A 27593-nucleotide genomic window follows, 5' to 3' on the forward strand; every position below is an offset into this window, starting at 1 on the left:
AGTTAAGGTACGTTTACACACAACGATTAATCGGGCTGATTTCTGGTTCTGCTGAATGATAATGGCGATTACTGTCATTTGGTGATGTCGTCAGATGACGTTTACTGCGAATTTTTACAAATGTCATTTATGTAAACCTGAACCAGACCGATTAATCGTTGTGTGTGAACGTACCTTTAGACTTTCTTCTGTAGTTTGCTCTCATGACAATGATATGAACACACTGAAATGTTTGCCCAAGTGCTATTATTACTAGAACCAAATTTCATCTAATTACGTTCTGTAACCTGCGCGAAGTTAGACTTTCTTCTTTTCGCTGCTATCTCAAGCACAACCAGTGACGTCATAACTCAAAATGCAAAAAGTGCGATAACTTGGGAATGAGTTGAGATATGAATGAACTATAGCTGCCATTTTTCATCATTTTGAAGGTACGTTCAAATAATGCAATAAAATATTGAGTAAAATGTCGTTTCATAAACACTTTAATTAGAGTCACATGACTACATGTATACATTAATTTCGACAGGCACACAGATATTAATTTGTGTAATCATCCAGATTAAAATTTTTATTATTAATTCTGATGTTTCGGCTACCTACACGGCAGTCATTATCAAAGACGTTTATTACAGTTGCAAATTTACACTTATCAGTTTTATCACAGAGGAGAGATGGACAGAGAGTCGACTTCTTCTCTGTCCATCTCTTCTCTGTGGTTTTATCTTGCATCAAATTGACGTGCGCGTTTTCGTGAGTTTGTTTGCTTGCACGTGCGTTTAAGGCTTAAGAGCCTGCGATTATGTGCAATTAGCCCAGCGTATGCTCCAGGCATATCGCGACAAATGTTGATCCATGACAAATGTTTCCATCGCATTTTGTCAACCAGCTTTCTAAAATCATTCTTTCATCCTCAAAAGCGATGAATTCCATACAAGTGGCTCTCTCCCAATCAATTTTGTGCTTCGTTTCCATATGATGAACCGCAATTCTGCTCGCCACGTCTTGTTTTCTGTTGATCGCTTATGTTCTTTAATGCGAGAATCGAGAGTACGTCCAGTTTCACCAAAATCAGTTGCGGGGCATTCACTTTGTAAACTGTTCACGCGGACGTCAATTTGACGCAACATAAAACTGCAAATTTGCAATTGTAACAATTTTATACGTCTTTGATAATGGCTTTCGTGTAGGAAGCCGAAACGTCAGAATTAATAATAGAAAATTTAATCTGGATGATCACACAATAAATTAATGAAAGACCTCGGATTCAAGCCACGACCAAGAGAGTTCTCAACTGTTTTTTTGAGTAACCGTTTGATCTGCACATCTTCAAAATATACATTCGACTACTAGCTGTAATACTTACTAAATAGCTACTACATAGATGAAGTCAAACTAGATATATTGTCTTGCCTTTACGCTGTTTTCTAGTTTAGACCGTTTAACTTTGTTAAATGATTTTAAAAGCCATGCTTTAGTCCTTGGGCTCTTCGAAGGTTTTTTTGCAGTACAGGCCCCATGTAGAAACTCCTTTCCATGATCCGCTTGACGTGTTCCCAGATTCGAAGTAGATTGTATAAGGAACATCCATCTTGGTCTCGTTCACCACTGCGTTACAAACAACTGTGGAATGAGGTTTTACCCTAACAGAAAACTTATCAACATACGATTTGGCATTTGAACTGGACGTTCCCCAACTGTAGGAGTAAGAACCGGTCGCAACGACTTCCTCTTCTTCCTCGCCCATCATTGGAATGCCACATTTGAATTTTGTTCCAACGGGAATTGATGCCCCAGCTTGATGCGTAAATGAAAAACTATTTGTAATTGTCTCATTAAACTAGAACTCCATTCTCTGGTCGATAGAACTGGGGTTGTTTTTTTTCTGTTTTGCGATTACCTTCGGAGTCGTAGAAAGTATTTTTGCTTCGTCAACTTTGTATTCGACACGGATTATCTCATCATTTAAAACAAGAACTTCGAAATCGTGAATGCGGTGCTCCTTGCCACCGTAGGCGATGCATGCTCCCTTAAGATTCCCATCGTATTCCTTATCCACTCCAACTTTTCCAGGAATCCTCTTTCCTGCAACTACGCCCCTTGCATGGTATGAAGGACCTCCATCGTAGCCTCCTTCAATAGCATTTTTTGGTGGCTTGTCACCAGTTTTGCATCTCACATAGGATGCTTTCAATGTTGATGTTAGCACCTCGAATGTGTGGACGCGGTGCTCTTTTGATCCGTACGGAATGCACGCCCCTTTCAAACGGCCATTTCTAGGCGAATCTACTCCGACCTTGCCTGGAATATTTTTCCCAGAAACCCTCCCTCTCGCGTGGAAAGATGGTCCGTTATCATCTCCACCTTGAACAGCATTTGCTGGCGGTGATTCCCCTGTTGAACATTCGACATATTTGAAAGGACTCGGAGTTTTAACTGGTTTAAAAAACTGTTAAGAAAAAAAAATCAAATTTCAATGAATCCTAGCAATGAATTACGTTATTAAAAACAACCCTTTAAGCGTATGTGTTGGAGATCTATTCCTCCGACACTGTAGTTTATACTTCGCCTATAGCTAGATAGTCAATTAAAAGACGACCAATTGACAAATTTGATCAATCGCGTGCACCGTAAATATCATGCATGAATGCGCATTATTTTGAATGTATTATGCATGCTCTTTCGAATTTAGTTCCCATACTAACATTCCTTCACCGTTCTTTTCTACAAAATAATATACATATTTTGCTTATTTCTGCGGCTCAACTTTATCCCATTTCAGTTAAACAAAACTAGATTTACATGAGCCGTTTGTATGCTTCAAGTCTTTGGTCTTGATATTTTTAAGTACATAATTCCAAAAAACTTTATTTAGGTTTAGCACTTTTCCCGAAATATTTTTTGCTGTGCAAAATCACAAAATTTTCCGAAAAAGGGAGGTAAATGGGGTTAGGCGAGTGCGAAAACGTTCTGATTTTTAAAGCGAATATCGCGTTGCCCGGGTTTGGCATTGGTCGACTCGTGGTTGACTCCATGCATAAATTGACACGACACAAATTAACATTTTAAACCGATTAAGACCGATTTCCATTTACTGTTAAACCGCTGTTCTCTTGACTACGATATTTCAAATCTTAAGACAACCTTAACAGTGCTACATGGTGTTCTTGGTGGCGTGGGAAAATTTAAAACAAACAAACAAACAACTAAACAAGAACAAGAACAGTCCTTTAATGGTTGACTTTCTTACCTCCGTCGACGACTTGCTTTGAGACATTTGGATAAATTGAAAAACTTGGGTAAATAATTTCCCAGAATTTTGGACCTGAAATAAATATAACACAACTATTAGTTAGAGAGAGCAAACTAAGAGTATTTTGAAGACATTCTCGCATCAAAAGTGTGCAGAAAAGCTAAAAAATAAAGACGATAGGCGAACAAAACGCTGCGTGATTTACGCTTTCAATTAGCAAATTTCTGTAACAGTCTGATCAAAATGATGTCGTGGTTTCAAAGTCAAACATTTAAACTAACCACGATTTTGCATGCCACCGAGCAAGTTGCGACCAGAACTTGCAAGTACCAACCGTTATTTTCACATTAATTTTTGTAAAGTTGCTAGCACGCACTACCGGCTCCGCTCGGTACTTATTTATGCTTATTGAATGTATTTGTTGCTTATTATTTGACAAAATAAAGTTGGATCTGAGAAAAATTTACGATATTTACATTACCATAGCGTATTCAGATAACATGCATGATATTCAATAGCATCAGCTATTCTACCGTTAGTCTGTTAATGTTTGGGCAGATGCTCTAAAGTATGGAAGGAAATAAAGTATTTCCTAATGATATGTTTAGAGATCTTTTGTGACCACCAATAATTTTTAGTTAAATAAGAATAGCTATTGACATGGAGCTCAAATATGTCCGACAGAGGTCAAATCTTGTCAATGACATATATAAATATTGTGGATTAATTAGAATAATCTGCTTATACAGTATAACCCAATTATATCTCTGTGTAGTCGTGTGCTCTCAAAATGAAAGCATATATACAACTATACAGTCTGAGAAGCGATATGACAGAAAAATGGCGAGTTTATATAGATCATATCGATTTTTTTAACAATCCATTTTCAACCTTTGACACGCATTGGCGAAAATTGGCTAAATCAGTGCACTTTGTTGCATGGAAATATTGCAATGTGCGTATGTGTAGTAAATAATGTGTATATACTACAGTGTGTATAACAAAAATTCGAATCCAACTTTGACAGGCTGCTGTGTATAAAATACGAAAGTAAACGATACAATTTTTATATGGCAACAAAGATAACCTTATTTAGTTTGCGATTATACCGTTCTTACATACCGACCAAAACTAGCCGAGTTATCGTCTTTTAAAAACTGTTTCTCGAAATCAAATTTTTCCGCCGATGGGAATTCGAAGTGAGACCTCCAGACAAAAGAAAATGCAAATTTAATCAATAAATGTTCGTTGTTCCGCGTGCTTAATTGAGGCATTGTGTTCTTCAAAGATATCGTTGAACATTGAATTAGCAGAATTTTTGCGATAAATTTGCATTTTAGTTTTCAGTAATAATTAGATTTTAAAGCCCTTCACTTTTCAACTAAATGACACGTGCAACGTGTCAAGTTTGAAAGAGAAATAAATGAACTTTACAATGGTGTAAAAATCAACCAAATTTGTCAAATATATTTTGCATTATTACATGCAAAATTTCGATTCAAATTTTTTTTATACACCCTGTATCTTGCACATCTTACATAGCTACTATATATACCTACATGCACTATAATGTATGTAATAGGAAACAGGATAAAAGTTGATGTAAAATAACAGGAAGCTCGCACACAATCCTATAACGAATAAATAGTTGTTTTTGCCAAGATGGTTCGTGAAATGCATGGATATATGAATGCGAAAGTTGTTCGGTCGGGGCAAAGTTATATAGTGTTTATATAGGAGGTAAAAGAATGCGCGATAGAACGGTTTCCGAACCAGGACTATAAGCACATAGTTGTGTAGAACGTATTGGAATCTCAAAAAAATATTTTTATAAAAACAAATAATTATGAGATATTTCACGTTATATAGCTATGACTAGTTTTATCATATTTACACCTCTGATATATTACTTATAAACATAGTATGCATATAGAATATAATTGCTATCTTCTCACACGCACTAGAAATATAGCTACATTTATAATTGTGAGGGCTATTGACCTATAGGTGCATGATTATATCAAAAACATATTTTTTCTGGCCATGCAAGCAGGCAAATCACCAGTGGCGGCATCACCGTGTAATACTTTATTGGAAGATCTTTGACAGACACATATTTTGAAACGAGAACTGAATATGTTGTATAATCAGTGATAGGGATCTCACTTTGGTATAATTCGACCCATTTTGCTTGCCTTCGATATATAGAATAATTATACTTTTATACGTAGTTTTATACAATTAACTTTACAAGGGCCCCGACTGTCGGATAGAAATACTTAATTGCACGTTTAGCGGAAACGTTTGAGTGGTTAGGTGAAACCTGTTTACGTCTGTAATAAAACATTTTTACGGTTTTATTTAAGCGTTTTCACGGCTCTACAAAAACGTTTACACCGCTCTACCAAAACGTTTTTACGGCGCTAACAAAACGTTTTTGCAGCTCTACCAAAATGTTTTCACGGATCCGTCAAAACGTTTTCACGGATGGATTAAAACGTTTTCACGTTTTGAACAAACCGTTTAAACGCCATGCAATAAAATTTAAACGGGCGTTTAAATTTTTTTTTCAAGGCAACCATTTTTGATTTTCACGGATAGAAAACGGATAGCAAACGGTATTTCAGCCCGTTTTTTCAAACCGTTAATGTATGTTTTCCCGTGGAGAGAAACATATAGCAGAATGTTGTATATTCGACATTGTTTTGAAGGAATACACTAGATATAGTATAATTTTTCGACCTTGTCGGGTTAAAAGGAATGAAAGACAGGATGCCGTGAGCTGCTATGTTATCGCCATTTACAGGCCTGACATGTTATCGCCATTTATAGGCCTGCATGACTTGGACGTCGAACTCTAACTCCTGTATCGAAGTTTCGTGAAGCACAAAATTGTTTAGGTCCCCAGTAAATTTAAAGAGCATCTAGATTCTAGTTGTATTCAGGGAGATAAACGCCAAATTACTAATGATGAGGAAATTGTACATTAATTTATACTTAGAACATTTTACAATGTGCAATATTAGCAATTCCTTTATGCTGTATATCTGATTGAGTTACTCGATTATTTTGTTATTACAGAAAAACATTTCGGGAAACCGAATTGCAACCTTTATCTCAATTCACAAAGAAATTTATTAAGATTCGCAATTAGTTTAGTCATCCACCTTAAAAGTATGCAGCTGATTCGGAAACTTTACAAAAAATGATATAACATGCAACGATTATATACATCATTGATATTAAACAACAGTACATACTTCAACAGGATACACATATATGCATACACGGGAAACATATAGTAAAACGGAAATACTCGAGTTAACATGCAATATGAGTTTTGCTTGTGAAATCAATTTCTTTATGCATTTATGATAATTTATTAATAGATAGCGTCCATTATACCGACTATTGTATGGCATCGATCAGTAAAAATTCCCATATATATATATTAATATATATATATATATATAATATTATATATATATATATGTATATATATTCTTATATGTATATAATATATATATATCTTATAAATGTAATGTTTGGATAACCAATATAATAATGTAATAAAACTCGAACTATGTACTGAAAGGGTGTTTGGCTTTTTTTAATTAAGGAGCGAGCTATGAGCTGGCCCGAAGTTATCGTTTCGCAATTAGTTACTGATTCAGAAATTTACAAGAAATCTTGGCCAATTCTATGACATAGATTCGTAATGCCACATAACACATATCGGCTGCACATGTATGTATAACATTGATCAAATATGTATGTTACAGGATTTATCAACACATACCTGAAAATTGCCTTCGGTCAAATCACACTGTGGTGAAATATAGCTTCACCAGTGGGCAGTAGCCTTGTCTGCACTGCTTCGATATTGAAATTGAAATGAATCGAACACTGATAATCTGACACATTACCAGAAATTTGGGACAAGATGGCGTCTTGCATTGGGATAAAAACAAACATGGCGGCCAAATTTCATGCGAAACAATATGGCTTAATCACAAAACTTTAAATTACGCTTCCTATGTGTGTTTTTTTCTTGGTTCGGATTCAAATTCTGTAAATCGCTCAGAAAGGAAGAGTTATAACAAAAAATATTCACTCACTAGCAAATCCTCTAGGTTCCTGAGTGCGATTTATATACAAGTCCAATTTGAATGATTCGGCTATATAAACCATAGTAATATCGGTAAACATGCTCTACAATCTGGTCAAATACACCACTTTCCTTTTGGACGATGCAAAGTTCGGAGTTGGAAATGTCTTTGGTTGTGATATAGCTACCGATATAACTCATAAATATCTTCGTATTTTTTACCGCCACGGTTCCCACAGCGTTTGAAATTTCATGATTCTTCAGTGTGTTAAGCATCCGGCCATATACATTTGAAGCATAATTATAATTGCATAATTATACCATCGAGCCATTTTATGAAATTTTCACCAATTCCTTGGGTCAAGAAGCGGACGCTGCCCACGAACGCGGACGCAAAATGTCTCAAATTTCTGGTAATGATATAAATAACGATAGCTGAATAGAACGTCGTATGCTTGAACGATTTCTTAATTAAATTTCGTACATAATTAGACATCCAGTGAGTACACCAGGTGGGAAGGGAGGTATCTTCCTTAGCTCCTGCTGCTCATGCAGAATCGAAAATACCAGAATGTTCTATATTCGACCTTGGTTTGAAGGAATACACTAGATATGGTATAATTTTTTGACCTTGGTAACATTGAATACACCGGAATGTGGTATAATTATTCGACCTTACCTATACCGTAATATGAACCTTCAGAGATGATGCAGAATTGTTCAAAATATTACCTCAATTAAACAAAATAAATGCTGTTCCTAACTGAACGTCTTAAACGGGACTTAATTAAGACAAGGTATTATGTGCTGCTATCATATATCAGCATCGCCATGAATGATTTACAGGCCTGACTCTAAGTTTCGTGAACAAGAAATTGTTTGGTTCTCCAGAATAGCATATAATTGTATTCAGGACCCGAATATTTGATTATCACAAAAAAACATGTCAGGAAACCGTAATGCATCGAATATCTCATAAATTACTCGCTGTGCGCTGTGGAGTAACAAAGAAATTCAGTTAGGAGATCTCAGTTTAGCTCCTCTCAATTTACGTCATGTAATATTTTTACATCAATTAACGATTTCGTGTTCCTGTTTGTCACAACCAAGCGGTAAAGTATCTTCCTAACTGAACGCTAACGAAAAGGTACTATGAGCTAGCTGCCATGCATGTAGTCAGAAGGAATGATTTATAGGCTGTCTCAACCGTTGAACACTAAACTCTTGGTTTAAGTTCATTTCTTCTTTCTCATCGTATCTTATCTCTCATCTTATTTGCATTCGAGTCGTATCCTTCCTTTGTCGTATCTATAAGTTCGACTTATGAAAGAGCCTTTAAACACACGTTATGAGAATTATAATGAGGCATGAAAATAGAAAAATTGACCAATCTTTGACTAGTGCACTACTTTCCTAAGAGCTAAAAAAATGGATATTTTAAATGATATTTCAAATCTGTATATATCAGTAATTTATTGTTAAGGTAGCAAGCTACTTCAAACTGGAATGCAACCTATATCTTAAGTAGGTAGCCCCCACCCCCATATAGCGAGGAAAACACGCAACGCGTGAATCCCACGCGGGACGTCGGAAACTGTCGGATTTTCCCGAAGGTATGCGTGGTCTCCACGCGCGAGTAGAATAATGCGCGGGCACGAGAAATGGGGTAAACAATGAAGCGTAAATACGCATCATAGCGTAAATACGCAGGATATGTTTGTTTGACAACAATTTACTCAAATTACACATTGCCGGTTTATATTATTGCTGCCGAGCGTAGCGAGGCAGCCCACTATTCTTGACACAGCCGAGATTTATCCAGAGTTCATTCGACCCAGTCTTCCGCACCGAACTATGTATAGTCGGAATCTCGATTCGTGTCCGTTTGTCCGGATGTCTGCATTTTCCGGGCCAAAGTTCGATCGTCAAGTCACTTTTAAAATTGGGGGGAGTGGACAAAATATTAGAGCCGTCGGTACCGGACAAATGGGATATGCAGGGATATGTTCTTTTTTCTGCTTTAATACAGATACATATACATATGATGAAGGCGATGCATGAACGTTCATTGTTCAATCTTAGAGGAGTCCTTTCATGTGTTAATCGGCTACATGATTCTCAAAGCAATGTTCTCATCTGAATCTAGAGCGGTGCTTTCATTAGTTTATCGGCTGTAGCTCATATACCCAAGCGAATGGATATTGTTAATCACGTAATTGTATACGCTGTAACGCAGGATCGGAACAGAAGATAGACATTTTCAGAACAAGGATATATTTCTTCCCGCACTTAGACAGATACATATACATCAAGGCGAAGAATTTTTATTGTCAATCTAGCGCGGTGCTTTTATGAATTTATCGCCTATATGAATATATGGTTCTTATGACTTAATTCATAGTAAACAAATAAGTATATGGGCATGAATATATGCGAGCGAACGAATATTGTAGGTACTAGACAAATGGGATATGCAGCAGGGATATTGCATCACACAAGAAAACTGCTCTAAAGATAACCACTTTGTTTTGTGATGCAAATTAGTGCATTAGTGCTGGATCCACTCGTGATTTCCTGACAGACATCGAGTCTGTCACACACTAGGTGGTATGGGAGGTACGTTCCTTAGCTCCTCCTGCTCACGCGGAAGTTATATTCTTATACCGCGGTCTTTCGTTTTGTCTCACTTGTGTTCTCGGAGGAAGAGCTACTGGTACAAGGCAATACTGCATAGTAATACAACGACTGAGATTTCAGGTATGCGCTGGAAGATAAGTTGAATGCCGAACTTGCAATTCTAAATGCTAAATTTCTTGAGCAGGAACAGTTTGTTTACAAAAGTGAACAGAGGCTGAACGACCTGGTGAACGAAAATTTGCATTTAAGGTCACGTATAGATGAGTTAGAAAGGAAAGTAGGTCATACTACACCTACTATTCCGGCAAATCTCAACCAAGGTAAAGATGATATCAGTCCTTCAGTGCATAATTCCTCAGTAAATGTGGCAACTAATAATCCCCAATCTGTGACCCCTAATCCTCCTAAACTTGTGAGTACTAAACCACCCAACTTTCAATCGGATATCCCAAATCGTGCTGGTGCGCAGCAAAATCAACAAGAATCTGTTATAAACTTAATAGAAAATAACCTACCTATAAATAAACAGCAAATTCAAACGCAAGGAAGCTTAAACACAGAAGTAAATGCTACAAAAAGTTCAACTCAATGCCCTTTCTTGTTACGTCGAGGCAGATGTCTCAAAGGGAACCGATGCGATTTTCAACACAAAATCCCTAAGCATAAAACCTTCTGTCCTTTTTTGCAAAGAAGAGGATACTGTTTGAAAAAGAATAACTGTGATTTTTCCCATGCAACGATTTACCGAGGAAAGGCTTCACCAAGACCATTGACAAATAATCATTTGCCCAATGCTTCTTTTTTATTCGGCAGCAGAGCGTCAATGCCACCAAACATCTACATGGACCCTTTGACCAGGTTTCCAAACTACCACCCAAATTTGTGGAGACCCATACCTTCTGCAAGACCAGTAATGGAATTCCCAGTGCTCCCCCACAAGTCCCATTGGAATTCACAGTTCCTTCTTCCCAATCCCTCGCAAATACCCTCTCCTCTAATTAAATCCAGTTACTAAGCTTGATGATGGATATACTTCTGATAATGGACAATGCTATATGATTCAAAGAATAATGACGACACGGTCTCGAAATCTGAATATTAATAAGGAGCAACCCAAGCGAAACAACTTGATTACAATTGCCTGTGCACCCATGGCTCAACCCTCTAAAGCAAGCTTAGCGATACATTTTAGCACGCTGAATGTAAGATCATTAAAAAACAAGATGTGTCTTGTTCATGAATTTATCGTAGATAACAAACTGGATATTTTGGTCCTAACAGAAACCTGGCTCTCCCTGAAAATAATGATTTTGAAATAAGTGAAGCTACTCCTAATGGATATTCATTCTTACATGTTCCTCGAGAATCTCGTGGTGGTGGTGTAGCTATTGTGTTTAGAAGAACCTTATATATCAAGGAAAATCCGAGCATTAGAAAGTTCGAATCATTCGAATATATGGATCTGACTATGAAATCGGTATCGAAGACTGTGAGAATTATTATTGTCTACCGTCCTCCTATGTCAAAAAAGAACGGAGTAAATGAAGCTATTTTTTAATGAATTTTCTAATTTGCTGGAAATACTTGTTCCGAGCCAGGGCATTGGAGATGTCTTACTAGCGGGCGACTTCAATTTTCATGTTAATGATATCAACAATGTGTCGGCGAAAAAGTTCAACAACTTGATTAGATCGTTTGACTATAAAAATCATGTGCTTGTTCCTACCCATAAAAAAGGTCATACGCTGGATCTAATATTAACAAGATCAGATGACACATTTGTGTCCGGCGTAAATGTAACTGATCCTGGTATCTCGGACCATTTTGCAGTAAATTGTAAGTTACTGTTTACTAAACCTTATTCTGTAAAGAAGAGCATTAGCTTCAAGAACATCAAGTCGATAAATTTTGATTTGTTCTGTGCCGATATAAGAAGATCAGCTTTTGCCCAAAAAAGCAACACCGCGATCAACACTTTTGCTTCTGTTGATGCCTATGAAAACACACTCGTAACGTTACTGAATTCGCATGCACCCATCAAAAGTAAGCTTAAAGTATTACGTCCAGATACCTCATGGTATACCCCGAAATTCAGGAACAAAAAATCATAAAAAGAAGGTTAGAGCATCGTTGGAGAAGGTCACGATTAACCGTTGATAGAGAATTATATACTCAGAAGTGTGTTGATGTTAATAGGCTTATTACAAACGCAAAAACCAACTATTATAAAAAGTTAATAAATGACTGCGAATCTGATCAAAGGGAACTTTTTAAGAAAGTAGAGAGAATGTTTAATGGATCAATAGAAAGAAAATATCCACCGTGTAGTTCATCTGAACAACTTGCAAACAATTTTGCAGACTTTTTTGAAAACAAAATTGACGCTATCAGAAATGATTTGTTAACACATTCCACGATTCCAATGTGTACCAACACCATAGAACCATCGTCGATGAAATGCAGTGAATTTAAATCAGTCCTTTCTACCGACATCTACTGAGGATCTGACTGTCATAATGAAAAAAATGGCCCAAAAATCGTGTGTTCTGGACCCAGTTCCCTCTAAGATCGTGCAGGAGTGTTTGGCTGATTTGTTACCACCGATTAATAAAATATGAATATAATTAACAACTCACTTGAAACTGCTACTGTACCTGTAAGCCTAAAATGTGCAGCTCTAAAACCAAGGCTGAAGAAAGATAACATGAACACTGATGAATATCCTAGTTTTCGACCGATCTCAAATCTCAAGTTTGTGTCTAAATGCCTAGAGAAAGTTGTGGCAATTCAATTAGATCAACACATCATGAGAACAATCTAAGTAAATCTCTACAGTCTGGTTACAAGAAACACCACAGCACTGAAACAGCCTTGGTCAAGGTTCAAAACGATGTTCTGGAAGCTTTGGACAATCAAAATACAGTGATCTTAGTTCTCCTAGACCTTTCTGCGGCATTTGACACTGTAGACCATGCAATATTAATGCACAGACTCTCTTCGAAATACGGGATCAGCGGAAAGGCTTTAAGATGGTTTGAATCATATCTTGATGAAAGGTCATTTACGGTATATGTTCTTGATGGCCAATCTACAAAACGAACTATACGATCTGGTGTTCCACAGGGAAGTATTTTGGGACCGATGCTTTTCTCACTTTATATTGCACCTATAGGAGATATTATACGATCAATGGGCATTGGCTATCATCTCTACGCTGATGACACTCAATTATACATTACGTTTAAATCGACTAATGCAAGTAAGTTGGGTGAGGCTAAATTTGAGATTGAGCAATGTATCAGAAAAGTGAATGAATGGCTATCTAGGAATAAACTGAAATTGCACAGTGAAAAAACTGAGATAATGTTGCTATCGTCTCGATATCGCCCTTGTCCATTTTCATTTTCGGTAACAGTTTGTGACGAACTTATTGATTTATCGCCAAAGGCAAAGAATATTGGAGTTACGATGGACTCGCAGTTAAATATGGAGATGCAAGTAATAACTGTTTGCAAATCTGGATTCTACTATCTGAGAAAATTAGGTAAAATACGAAAATATCTTAGCCTTGAATCTGCTAAAACTTTGGTACATGCATGGTTACTTCCCGATTGGATTTCAACAATGCCGTATTGTATGGATTACCAAGCATACTCCTACAAAGAATTCAGAAAGTCCAAAATGCAGCTGCACGGATGGTCGCTTTGTCAAATAAAAGGGATCATGTATCTCCTGTGATGTTTAAACTGCATTGGCTGCCGGTGAAAGAAGGAATTGAATATAAGATACTATTACTCACTTATAAAGCACTATCTGGTCTAGCTCCGCCATATATAAACGATATGCTCAAGATTTATATTCCTGAACGTAATCTACGATCTTCAGTAGATAAACAATTAGTAGTCCCAAAATATAATTTAGAATTTTATGGAGGACGGTGTTTTTCTGTAGTTGCACCAACACTATGGAATAGGTTACCACAGACACTAAGACTGTCTGAGCCTGTAAATAGTTTTAAAGTAGGATTAAAGACATATTTGTTTAGAACTGTAAATAAAGATTTATCTAAGTATTGTAAATAATCATAGATTGTAGCTAGTTTTATACCCTTTTTATAGTAAAGCCAAAAATCTGTATTCTACCTTTATGGATTATGGATTGAATATCAGTAGAAAACATGTTGTGCTTGTAAACAGGTAGTATACTAAATTAGTGTTAAGCGCTGTTGAAGTGCTGATAACCACTTGAAATTCAGAATCAGAATTAGTTAATTCTTAAAGCACAGACGTTACTCGCGCATGCGCATAACTTACAAAACCACCCAACGTCGACCGTCCATGACAAAGAATTTGGACAACTTTGGATTCGCCTATGTTCTACCGGGTTCCGGGTGTAATTCCTAATCTGAAAAACTATTGGTAATTTTCTCATTAAACGAGAACTCCATACCCTGGTTGATAGAAATGGCGTTATGATTTGTCTAGACTGTTTTGCGATTACCCTAAGAGTCGTAGAAAGCATTTTTGCTTCGTCAACTTTTTATTCGACACGGATTATTCCTATCTTGCAGTGAGGACTTTCACAGATCCATGTCTATTCTAATATGTTAAATAGTTTTTTGACTGTAAAATTGAAGTTTGCAAGGATAGCTCTAATAATGTTATAAATTATAATGGTGTTTTACTTGTAAATCTATATTGTGACAAAGCTTATAAAATAAAAAAAAAAAAATTAAATTAAAATTGTCGTATCATCATTCTAAAACAAGAACTTCATAATCGTGAATGCGGTGCTCCTTGCCACCGTAGGCGATGCATGCTCCCTTAAGATTCCCATCGTATTCCTTATCCACTCCAACTTTTCCAGGAATCATCTTTCCTGCAACTACGCCCCTTGCATGGTATGAAGGACCTCCATCGTAGCCTCCTTCAATAGCATTTTTTGGTGGCTTGTCACCAGTTTTGCATCTCACATAGGATGTTTTCGATGTTGATGTGAGCACCTCGAATGTGTGGACGCGGTGCTCTTTAGATCCGTAAGGAATGCACGCCCCTTTCAAACGGCCATTTCTAGGCGAATCTACTCCGACCTTGCCTGGAATTGTTTTCTCCGAAACAATTCCTCTCCCGTGGTAAGATGGTCCGTTATCATATCCACCTTCAACAGCATTTTCTGGCAGTGATTCCCCTGTTGAACATGGGACATGTTTGACAGACCCTTCATCAACTGGTTTAAAAAACTGTTAAGGAAAAAAATCAAATTTCAATGAATCCTAGCAATGCATTGCGTTCTTAAAAACAACCCTTTAGGTGTATGTGTTTGAGATCTATTCCTCCGACACTGTAGTTTATACTTCGCCTATAGCTAGATAGTCAGTTAATTAAAGGACGACAAATTGTAGCTATTATTGGAGCAATCGCCGGCACCGTAAATATCATGCATGAATGCGCATTATTTTGAATGTATTATGCAAGCTTTTTCAGACTTAGTTCCCCATACTGACATTCCTTCACTGTTCTTTTCTACAAAATAATATACATATTTTGCTCTTTTTTACGGTCAACTTTACCCCACTTCAGTTAAACAAAACTGGATTTACATGCATGAGCCGGTTGTATGCTTCAAGTCTTTGGTCTTGATATTTTTAAGTACATAGTTCCAAAAAAACTTTATTTAAGTTTAGCACTTTGCCCTAAATTTTTTTTTGCTGTGCAAAATCACGAAATTTGCCGCAAAAGGGAGGTAAATGGGGTTAGGCGAGTGCGAAAACGTTCTGATTTTTAAAGCGAATATCGCGTTGCCGGGTTTGGCATTGGTTGACTCGTGGTTGACTCCATGCATAAATTGACACGACACGGATTAACATTTTAAACAAGTTTAAGACCGATTTTTATTTACTGTTAAACCATAGGCAGCCCAGACTTTGACTTGCGCGTGTGATACTCGCGAGCGTGTCGCGCTTACGTTGTTTACTTCGTCTATATATTATGACAAGGTAGGAAAGAGTTTATCAAAATATGACAGATATACCTTCGTAAATGTATAATTATCTAAAAAATTACTTGAAGAAACGCCACAAAAACTACAACCTAATAATCACCGATGATTAAACTACATTATCCTAAAGTTTTCATGTTTTTTAACAACATCTAAAGCCTTCAAATTAGCAAAATAAAACAGGAATTCATACGGAATTTTAGAGAACTATCCCCAGGGTCACTCCGTAAAGGGATAGGTGGTCATAGGTGGTCCTGCAGGTAAGCCAATGAGCGTTTAGTTAATATCTCAAAAAATATGACGTTTCCTTAGGCGGAGTGACCCTCGGATAGTTTTCTCAAAATTCCGTATGAATTCCTGTTTTATTTCGCTAATTTGAAGGCTTTATAGATGTTGTTTAAAAACATGGAAACTGCAGAATAATGTGGTTTAATCATCGGTAATTATTAAGTTGTAGTTATTGTGGCGTTTCTTCAAGTAATTTTTTAGATAATTATACATTTACGAAGGTATATCTGCCATATTTTGATAAACTCTTTCCTACCTTGTCATAATCCCCGAGCCGGTGCGGAGCACCGTGCGAGGGTACTAATTCCGCCCGGAGATTAGGAATTACACCCGGCACCCGGGAGAACATAGCGGAATCCAAAGTTGCCCAAATGTCATGGACGTTCAATGGTCATGGTACTTGTGCGCATGCGCGAAATGCGAACGAGTGTAGACTGGTAATCAGCAACTTCCTGATTGGCTAAGACGAATGTGTTTCAGTGAAAAACGTCAGCAATTTAATTGTCATTTTGCAAACTATTTTTTAAAAAAATATTTCGAAAACAAAATATGAAATGTGGAATCAAATAACAGATAAAACACTGCGAAGAGTTATATTATCAGAACTGGAGGAATTAGCGGTGAAAAGGGACAACTCGATTATAATCCTTGAAATGGTAGGAGTCTATTTTGTTTATTTCGAGGTTTATTTCGTGTTTGCTGTACGAATACATTTTATGACCTTGGTACAGTATGTCGTTTTGCTCAGTTTTGCGAAGACGTGACCGACTATTTAAGACTTTACATCATCGTTTTAACTTCCAAAAGAGTCCTTAAAAGTGTAATTCGGAGTTTTAATATAACAAATATCACTTTAAAGGTTTATATACAGTCGACTGCAATCACTGCATGAGTTTAATTATCGAAAAACAACATTCGACGTTCACTGCTTGGTTATTTATATTATTTGGGCTGTTTTGATGTTTTGAAGCTTTAGCTATAATGAAGTATTAACTCTCACTTAAACTGTGAAAGTCTATAACTTAATTCAACGGAAAGCAGCAGGAAAACGGGTGATTTCACTTCACCTTTACGACTGTGTTTTTTTCCTAAATATTTGAAACATCAGCTATCGGCTTTACATTTAGGACATTTCATAATATTGAAGGTTAGGTCTGGCTAGCTCAGGAAATATTTTGCTTCGTTTGAAATGGCGAGGGGTTGCTGCATGCATGTATCTCTAGTATATAGACGAAGTAAACAACGTAAGCGCGACACGCGCGCGAGTATCACACGCGCAAGTCAAAGTCTGGGCTGCCTATGGTTAAACCGCTGTTCTGTTGACTACGATATTTCAAATCTTAAGACAACCTTAAATGTGCTACATGGTGTTCTTGGTGGCGTGGGAAAGCTTTGAAAACAAACAAACAAAAAAACAAACAAAGAAACAACTAAACAAGAACAACAACAGTCCTTTAATGGTAGACTTTCTGACCTCCTTCAACGGCTTGCCTAGAGGCATTTGGATAAATTGAAAAACTTGGCCGGATAAATTTCTGCCAGAATTTTGGACCTGAAATTAAAGATAAAACAACAATTAGTTAGAGAGAGCAAACTAAGAGTATTTGAAGATATTCTCGCATGAAAAGTGTGCAGAAAAGATAAAAAATAAAGACGATAGGCGAAGAAAACGCTGCGTGACTTACGCTTTCAATTAGCAAATTTCTGCAACAGTCTGATCAAAATGATGTCGTGGTTTCAAAGTCAAACATTTAAACTAACCACGATTTTGCATGCCACCGAGCAAGTTGCCACCGGAACTCGCAAGTACCAACCGTCATTTTCACATTTTGTAAAGTTGCTAGCACGCACTACCACCGGTCGGTATTTATTTATGCTTATTTCTTAACGAACTGTGTATTTGATGCTAATCATTTGACAAATTAAAGGTGGATCCGAGAGAAATTTACGATATTTACATTACCAGTTCTGTTTGTTCGCAGATATTTCAACGTGTAGACAGTGGCGTAGCTAGCAATAGCAACTCGTCCCGCTTTGCTGTGTTGAACGATGCAATTTTCCTTGCAACTTGCAATGCAATTCTACTCTTGAGAGATGTAGTGTTGGCGAATACAACATTTTATTACGCTCCGCTGACGTTTTCTTGACATTTCGATCACTCTTTACTAATTGACATCCTCAAAATTACAATTGCATTGCAATTTGCAAGGGGAAAAGTGATAATTATTGTAACAGCGCCTTAATATGAACTGATCTCCATACATCGTAAACAATGCATTTGCAAATGCTTGAATACGTAATTCGTTCAAAAATTTGCAGAGCCATGCAGCATCGCTATGAATGATTTATAGTCCTGACACGAAGTTTCGAGAGGCAGAAGATTTTTTAGTTCTCCACAACAGCGTATATTTGTATTCAGGACTCGAATATTTGATAATCACAGAAACACATAACGGGAAACCGCGAAATACATCATATATCTTATAAATTATTCCCTGTGGGCTGTGGAGTCACAAAGAAATTCAGGCAGGAGATCTCAGTTTAGCTCCTCCCAGTTTACGTCAATGTAATATTTTTACATCAATTAACGGATTCGTGTTCCTGTTTGTTCCAACCAAGTGGTATAGTATCTTCCTAACTGAACGCAAACGAAATGGACAAATGGTGCTATGGCTGCCACGCATGTAGTCAGAAGGAATGATTTACAGGCTGTCTAAACCGTTGAACACTAAACTCTTTGTTTAAGCTTATTACCATTCGACTGAGCCGGAACCTTAAAAGTTCGACGTATGAAAGGGACTTTAAACACACATGAAGCATGAGAGTTATAGTAACCCATAAAAAGAAAAAGTCGACAAATCCTAGACTAATGAACTTATAGTACTTTTCAAACAGCAAAAAATTAATTTTGATTGCATATGCGGATATTTCAAATCTGCATCATATTTCAGTGTTTGTAGAAGCCTAGTTTATAAATGTCAAGTTACTATATAAACCAAAATGCAGTCGAAATCTTATCTGTTTATCTTCGTCCATTAACGTGAGATGTAAAAATTTGTTAAATCAACGAATTCGTATTGCTGTTTGTCTTAACTTGGCAGCATTGTATATTATAGAGTGAAGGTTGAATATAGTTAACGTCGAATATACCAGAATGTTGTATATTCGACCTTGGTTTGATAGAATACACTAGAATATGGTATGATTTTCGACCTTTGGTAAGATTGAATACACCGGAATGGTGTATTAATCACCCTTTGTAAGATACCGAAATTTGGACCCCCAAAGAAGCTGCAGAATTGCTCAAAATATCACAAAAGAGAGAAAAAATGCTGTGCAGTCCTGTTTCTAACGAAACGTCTTAAAGAGGACTTAATTAAGATAAGGTATTATGAGCTGCTATCATGTATCAGCATCGCCATGAATGATTTATAGGCCTGACTCGAAGTTGCGTGAAGCAGAAGATGGTTTGGCTCTCCCGAATAACATATATAATTGCATTCAGGGGGATAAATGTCAAATTACTATACCTGTATAGGCCTAATTATTGAGTGACCCGAATATTTGATAATCCCAGAAACACAAATCGATAAACCGAAATGCATCATAGATCTTATAAATTATTCCATGTGGACTGTGGAGTCACAAAGAAATTCAGTCAGGAGATCTCAGTTTAGCTCCTCCCAATTTACGTCAATGTAATATTTTTACATCAGTTAACGAGTTCGTGTTCCTGTTTATCACAACCGAGCGGTGTAGTATCTCCCTAACTGAACGCTAACGAAAAGGTGCTATGAGCTGCCTCGCATGTAGTCAGCAGGAATGATTTATAGGCTGTGTCAACCATTGAACACTAAACTCTTGGTTTAAGTTCATTTCTTCTTTCTCATCGTATCTTATCTCTCATCTTATTTGCATTCGAGTCGTATCCTTCCTTTGTTGTATCTATAATTTCGACTTATAAGCCATAAAAATAGTAAAATTGACCAATCCTTGACTAGTGTAATATACTACTTTCTTAACAGCCAAAAAAAACGAGGATCGCATGGATATTTTAAATCTGATTGCATTATATTTCAAATCTGTATAATTATATCAATAATTTATTGTTAAGATAGCAAGCTAGTATAAACTTAAAAGGTTGCTATATGAGATATCTTATAATGCAGTTTATCTCCTTACCTCCAGATGTAAAATTTGTTACCTCAACGGAGAAAGAAACGACTGGCCCCGTATGCACGGGTGGATCCAGACTGATGCGATTGTCGCAAATGCATCAGTCAAAATATCCGCACAAAGGCGAAAAAAAAGTATGGTATTGGCAAAAAGTAAGACTATATTTATAGTCTCTGGAAAGGTACCCAGTAAAACACGATAAAAAATAGTAAAGGTCGAATATAGCAGAAAGGAACAAACGCGAAATATTGAATACGAAATTGTCGGCGAAGTACAAAAAAATATGACCATTTAGTCTCTCAGTAAAACACGACAAGAAGTAGTGAAGGTCAACACTCGAATATACAAGAATATGGTAGAATTAATAATTGATCTTGGTAAGATTGTTGAATACACCAGAATGTGTAATATTTAACTTTGGTAAGCTCGAATACACCTGAATATGGTATAATTAATTATTCTACCTTTGTGAGCTCGAATTCCCGAATTTACGCACCAGAAAATATATAGCTTTAATTATTTGACCTTGGTAAGCTTAAATTCTCCTGAATATAGTATAAATATTCAACCTTGGTAAGATACCGAAATATGGACCTCCCATGCAGTGGTGCTGCAAAATTCAAAATATTAATATTCAAAATATCACACCAGTCAGCGGCCCTGATCCTAACTAAACGTTTATCCTTCTACTCGCGTAAAAATGCTCAGGTTGATGCAAGTTGATATAAACAGGATGGAGCAATGTTGTCCTGCCCACATTGTTCCGAGTTATTATCAATATTGAGCAATATTGTTACAACCGATTCAGTTTCAACAATATTGTTCAATGTTGATATAACAACTCTGAACAATGTGGGCAGCACAACATTGCTCCATCCTGTTTATATCAACTTGCATCAACCTGAGCGTTTTTACGCGTGTAGCATGCAATGTCTGGTTAAAAGGATTCAAAGACAAGGTGCTATGAGCTGCTATGTTATCGCCATTTATAGGCCTAGCTGACTTGAATGTCGAACTCTGACGTCTAACTCTAAAGTCTTTATTAACAATTTGTGATAGATTTTTTTCACACAGTTAACTGTAATAGACGATACACATACAGTTCCTGAATAGTTTGTCATATAATCAGTATAAAATAATATCAGTACTTGTAACATCATGAAACGTCTATTGAAATAACGCACTATGGAATTCACGAGGAAGAAGTAAAGCGCATGAATTCTGAAAATTTTTAGACTTAAAGTAAACAGGAAGAGCGATAATTATTAGGAGAGCGGAATTAAACGTCACATGCTTGGACGAATTTTCATGTGTGTCGAATTTTCGTGAAGCACAAAATAGTTTAGGTCTCCAGTAAATTTGAAGAGCATCTAATTGTATTCAGGGGGATAAACGCCAAGTTACTATAGATTAGAAAATTATACATTAATTTATACTTAGGCGTTTTACATTGTGCAATATTAGCAATTCCTTTATGCTGTAGGTCTGATTGAGTTACTCGATTATTTTGTTATGAAAGAAAAACATTTCGGGAAACATTATAGTGGAACCTTTATCTCAATTCAAAAAATTCAGTAAGATTCGCATTGATGCAGGGAGTATGGAGTACTACAAGATTTATCGACGCATACCTGAAAATTTTCTCGTGTTGAATGTGTAGATTCTGAGGTTCACCAGTATTAGCCTTGTCTCCACGCGGCTTCGAGATTGAATTTGAAATGAATTGAACACTGATAATCAATGATAATCAGGGGCCGGTTGTTCAAAAGCAGATTAAATTTAATCCTGGGTTAGTGCTAAACCTGGGTTAAAATCCTTAACTCTAGGTTAGCTAAACCTGGGTTAAAACTGTGTTGTTCAAAGCAGGGTTAGCGGTAGGGTTAGTTAACCGAGAGTTAAAATGTTTAACCTAAGATTAAATGTATTTTAAGGACTAAATTGGATATAAGAACGTTTTCGATTGGTCAATGAACGAGCGTCAAAACTTTACCCGACGAGGATAATTATATTGTCAGTCGAAAGATTATATGCCGTGAGGGCAGGGTCGAAGGAACGTTGTTTTGAACAGTAATTTCCGTGCATGGAATTTTGGAAAGAACCGAAATGAAAGGCCATTTTGTATGATAAACAATGTCGATGTGAAACAAAATTAAGCAAATTATAAACAATCTATTTTAAAATTTCAGGCATTGTTTGATTATTCAAAATTCAGGAACAAACGTAGCCTTACCACTTGCTGCCAATCAAAAGAATCGAATTTTAGCATCGGCGAAACAAATATTTCGATTACGATGTTTCAATTTGTACGGTTGTATTCATTTATCGTGTATTGCATTGAAGCGAAGATAAATAAATCAATACATCAGCTGAAACCGAACGAAGTCAAACTTAAATAATTCTTTGCTGTCGAAATTATTCGTAAAACCTTTCAAAAGTGTTTAATTCATGACGAATTATACGTGTTTACATGTTTCAGCTCCTTATTCATCCATTTTGAATCGAAGTTAACCCAGGATTAAAAAGTTAACCCATCTAGCTAGCAGGGTTAATTTTTTATCAATTTTAACCCAGGGTTAACGCTAACCGAGCTTTGTGCTGCTTTGAGCAACGCAAATCAACCAAGGTTTAAAATTTAACCCTGGGTTAGGTATTTTTAACCCTGGGTTAGCGTTAACCGGCTTTTGAACAACCGGCCCCAGTTATATAAATAACGATAGCGGAATAGAACGTCGTATGCTTGAGCGATTTCTTCAATTAAATTTGACATCCAGTCAGTAAGACACAAGTTGTATATTCGACCTTGGTTTGAAGGAATACACTAGATATAGTATGATTTTTTAAATGAATACACCCGAATGTGATATAATTATTCGACCTTTTGAAAGATACCGTAATATGGACCCCCAGAGATGCCGCAGAATTGTTCAAAATATTACCCCAGACCGCTGGATGCGGTGCTGTTCCTAACTGGACGTCTTAAAGAGGACTTAATTAAGACAAGGTATTATGAGCTGCTCATCGTGTATCAGCATCGCCATGAATGATTTACAGGCCTGACTCAAAGTTTCGTGAAGCAGAAAATTGTTTGGTTCTCCAGAATAGCATATAATTGTATAAATGTCAAATTACTATACCTGTGGCCTAATTGAGAGACTCGAATATTTGATAATCACAGAAACACATTATAAACACATCAATTTATAGGCTGTATAGAAACACATCAATTTATAGGCTGTCTTAACCGTTGTACACTAAACTCTTTGTTTAAGTTCATTTCTTCTTTGTCATCGTATCTTATCTCTCATCTTATTTGCATTCGAGTCGTATCCTTCCTTTGTCGTATCTATAAGTTCGACTTATGAAAGAGCCTTTAAACACACGTTATGAAAATTATAATAAGGCATGAAAATAGTAAAATTGGCCAATCCTTGACTAGTTTATTATACTACTTTCTTAACAGCCAAAAAATTATGATCGAATGACTTGCGTGCATGGATATTTCATGCAAATCTGCATGATATTTCAAAAATGGTCCGTTTCAGACGTCCAACTTTTCATGCTTGAACCAAATAGTTCATGATTTCTTGGACATGTCTTAGTTTCAGCTCATTTGTGCTAAACCTTGTTTCTGGTATGTCGTAGCTCATCGGCGATGTTATATACGACCCACTGTCAGTGAGCAATGAAATAAATCTTGATCGCATTTGCGGATCTTTCGAATCTGGGTGATATTTCAGTGTTTCTAGAAGCCTAGTTTGTAAATGTCAAGTTACTATATTTAAACCGAAATGCAATCTAAATCTCATCTGTTTACCTCCTTCCATTATGGTCAGCTGTAAAATTTGTTAAATCAACGAATTCGTATTGCTGTTTGTCTCAACTTGGCAGCATTGTGTTTATAAAATCAAGGTCGAATATAACAGAATGTTGTATATTCGACCTTGGTTTGAAGGAATACACTACATATAGTATGATTTTTCGACCTTGGTAAGATTGAATACACCGGAACGTGGTATAATTAATCGACCTTTGTAAGATACCGAAATATGGACCCCCGGAGATGCTGCAGAATTGTTCAAAATATCACACAAGAGAGAAAAAATGCTCTCGTCTTAAGAGGACTTAATAAAGACAAGGTATTATGTCAGAGCTGCTATCATGTATCAGCATCGCCATGAATAATTTATAGACCAGACTCGAAGTTTCGGGAAGCAGGAAATTGTTTGGTTCTCCACAATCGCATATAATTGTATTCAGGACCCGAATATTTGATTATCACAAAAACACATGTCGGGAAACCGTAATGCATCAAATATCTCATAAATTACTCCCTGTGCGCTGTGGAGTCACAAAAAAATTAAGTTAGGAGATCTCAGTTTAGCTCCTCCCAATTTACGTCAATTTAATATTTTTACATCAATTAGCGATTTCGTGTTCCTGTTTGTTCCAACCAAGCGGTAAAGTATCTTCCTAACTGAACGCTAACGAAAAGGTGCTATGAGCTGCCTCGCATGTAGTCAGAAGGACTGATTTATAGGCTGTCTCAACCGTTGAACACTAAACTCTTGGTTTAAGTTCATTTCTTCTTTCTCATCGTATCTTATCTCTCATCTTATTTGCATTCGAGTCTTATCCTTCTTTTGTCGTAGCTATAAGTTCGACTTTTGAAAGAGCCTTTAAACACACGTTATGCGAATTATAATAAGGCATGAAATTAGAAAAATTGACCAATCTTTGACTAGTGCGCAACTTTCCTAAGAGCTAAAAAAATGATGATCGCATGGATATTTCAAATCTGCATGATATTTCAAATCTGTATGTATCAGTAATTCATTGTTAAGGAAGCATGCTACTTTAAACTGGAATGCAACCTATATCTTAAGTAGGTAGCTCCACCCCCATATAGCGAGGAAAACACGCAACGCGTGGATCCCACGCGGGACGTCGGAAACTGTTGGATTTTCCCAAAGATATGCGTAGTCTCCACGCGCGAGTAGAATAATGCGCGGGCACGAGGAATGGGGTAAACAATGAAGCGTAAATACGCATCATAGCGTAAATACGCAGGATATGTTTGTTTGACAACAATTTACTCAAATTACACAAATGCCGGTTTATATTATTTATCACACAGTAAGAATTTGCGAAGAGTATATTTTATTTTACTAGGGTTACACATTTGTATGTCAATATTACCATTAGACTAATATTCATTTTAAAGATTCGTTTTCTATGTATGCTTTGTGATACAGTTCAGTTCATACGTTAACCTTGATTTTATCGTCCTCATATTATATGTCAAAATGTCATTGATACACGAATCATTTCCATACATCAATTTTCATATTATCGAGTTACTCAAAGTGTACTTGCATGGAATATGAAGAGGAATATCGGTTACAAATTTTGTGCAATGAGGAGATGAGTACCTGCTCGTAACTGCTCATGAGCAGATGCTCATCTGCTCAATGAGATATTTCATACCCACTTGAAATTTTTGTTGATAAAATGAAAAATTAATGTACATATGAACTAGCGACCGGAAAGAAGAAAATTTCAGACATGGATTTATGATTTTTACATTTATTTGTTTTGATATTGGTTACAACAATAAATAATAATTTCCCTTAAACGCTTTATTATTTTTTTGCTCGTTTGCCATGGTTTCCTTAAGAAATGTTCGGTAAACCTTTGCCATTGGATTAAATTTAAAGTCTAATTATCGTCATCGTCATAATCTTCACTGTCTTTATTTTCCTCGTCATCTTCAATCTCGTGGTCGCTTAAAAGCCTTTTAACAAGAAACTTTCTTTTATCAACTGCATACACCATAGGCGGCCCACAAATCTGTTTATACTCAGTCTTCGACTGCATTGTTTACGCGCGCGGTCAGCTTCTCCTGCCTGTACTAATTACTGTATTATATATCAATATATAATACAATAATTAGTACGGGCAGGAGAAACTGACCGCCCGCGTGAACAATGCAGTCGAAGACTGCGCATAAACAGATTTCTGGGCCACCTATGCATACACACGCAAGAAAATTTTCCCTTAGAAGCGCGGGAAATTAAGGCATTTAAAAGTTTGAAAGCCAAAACTAACAAAATGAATACACAGAAAACTAAATCTTCGCTTAACGTACTCTTGCTTTTTCTTGAGCACGTATCGATATTTTCAACTAGAGCAAAGAAGGACAAAGCATGTTGCAAATATTTGGGATAGTAAATAGTATTTTAAATCAAAATAAAAATAATTTCACACTCGTTGGTTGCTCGGGTGGCGCTCGGAATACCCTCGTAAAGCGCTAAAATGCGCGAAACTCCTTGACGAGGTATATCAGTCATTGTGTCTCACTTGCAATATATGCACGCACGCACACTTTCACGAAAAAGAATATTTAAACAGATTTTGTGACTTACATCTTTGAATTCAATGACGTTTGTAATTGCAACACGCTTCTTTGATGTCTTGCTCTCAACCACCTTGATAGCATCGAAGACATCCTCTAAAGTTAGTTGTGCGTTCTTCAAACTCTTTCGACTTATGAAACACCTGCAGGCCTCTGTCAATCTTTCCACTGCTCCAACCAGTACGTCCTCTTTAAAAATACGGTGCACTTCACGTCATATCTGAAGGAAACAAATGTTGAAGCAAATCAGTATCAAGTGCATGGAATTTGTTTAATAGCCAAAATATTGATAACACAAAAAAGTATTGTATATATAAGCGTCAAAATCTGAAAACCATACGAGTGTGACTAATATAACTACTGGTAAATAACTGAATATCATAACTGGACATAATTTTCTAATTCCTAGAGGTCCTTATTTCTAAAAACTGGTTCTAAAATTAAAAGTCACATGCGATAATATCACTCACATGTTCTTGTTTTCCAAGATATGAGAACATAGCTAACACTTCGTAAGATGATCGGGCTGTTTCTCTAATAAAATCTCGCCGGGCCATAAATGTGTCTTCCACAAAGCTTTTGTGGGTTGCGCTTGATATGAAACCCGGTTTGCTGCACTTTAAAAGCTTTCGATTCCTCTTCTGAGCATCTGGGTCATCGTTTAGTAACTTGAACCTTTTGGCTGAATTAGTATGGCTGGTATTGGAATTTCCACAAGAAAC

General features: G+C 36.6%; 2 protein-coding genes across 3 annotated transcripts; both read right to left on the reverse strand.

Moving 5' to 3' along the window:
* Positions 1-598: 598 nt before the first annotated feature.
* Positions 599-7727, reverse strand: LOC114541345. Its single transcript, XM_028561286.1, has 3 exons — positions 7372-7727; positions 3251-3325; positions 599-2449 (listed from the first exon to the last, which is right to left on the reverse strand). The coding sequence occupies exons 2-3, from the start codon at positions 3275-3277 to the stop codon at positions 1841-1843; spliced, it is 636 nt and encodes a 211-aa protein (XP_028417087.1). The 5' UTR covers positions 3278-3325; positions 7372-7727; the 3' UTR covers positions 599-1840.
* Positions 7728-14732: 7005 nt separating this feature from the next.
* Positions 14733-23717, reverse strand: LOC114541356. 2 transcript variants are annotated; one of them, XM_028561298.1, is made up of 4 exons: positions 23594-23716; positions 22091-22158; positions 17758-17835; positions 14733-15237 (listed from the first exon to the last, which is right to left on the reverse strand). In XM_028561298.1, exons 3-4 carry the CDS (start codon positions 17782-17784, stop codon positions 14752-14754), a joined length of 513 nt encoding a protein of 170 aa, XP_028417099.1. In that variant the 5' UTR covers positions 17785-17835; positions 22091-22158; positions 23594-23716; the 3' UTR covers positions 14733-14751. The 2 variants fall into 2 exon arrangements, with proteins under 2 accessions (XP_028417099.1, XP_028417106.1); XM_028561305.1 differs by lacking the exon at positions 22091-22158 and having other exon boundaries at positions 23594-23717.
* Between the last annotated feature and the right edge of the window lie 3876 nt (positions 23718-27593).

Source organism: Dendronephthya gigantea, unplaced genomic scaffold, assembly GCF_004324835.1.
Source record: "Dendronephthya gigantea isolate DGI-Jeju-01 unplaced genomic scaffold, DenGig_1.0 000003F, whole genome shotgun sequence".
Taxonomy (NCBI): Eukaryota; Metazoa; Cnidaria; class Anthozoa; order Malacalcyonacea; family Nephtheidae; genus Dendronephthya; species Dendronephthya gigantea.

Coding starts and splice junctions, on each gene's coding strand:
- LOC114541345 (XM_028561286.1), bottom strand. CDS start 3,277: ATGTCTCAAAGCAAGTCGTCGACGGAG. Junction 2,450..3,250: donor AAAGCAAGTCGTCGACGGAG/GTAAGAAAGTCA, acceptor TTTTCTTAACAG/TTTTTTAAACCAGTTAAAAC.
- LOC114541356 (XM_028561305.1), bottom strand. CDS start 17,784: ATGCCTCTAGGCAAGCCGTTGAAGGAG. Junction 15,238..17,757: donor TAGGCAAGCCGTTGAAGGAG/GTCAGAAAGTCT, acceptor TTTCCTTAACAG/TTTTTTAAACCAGTTGATGA.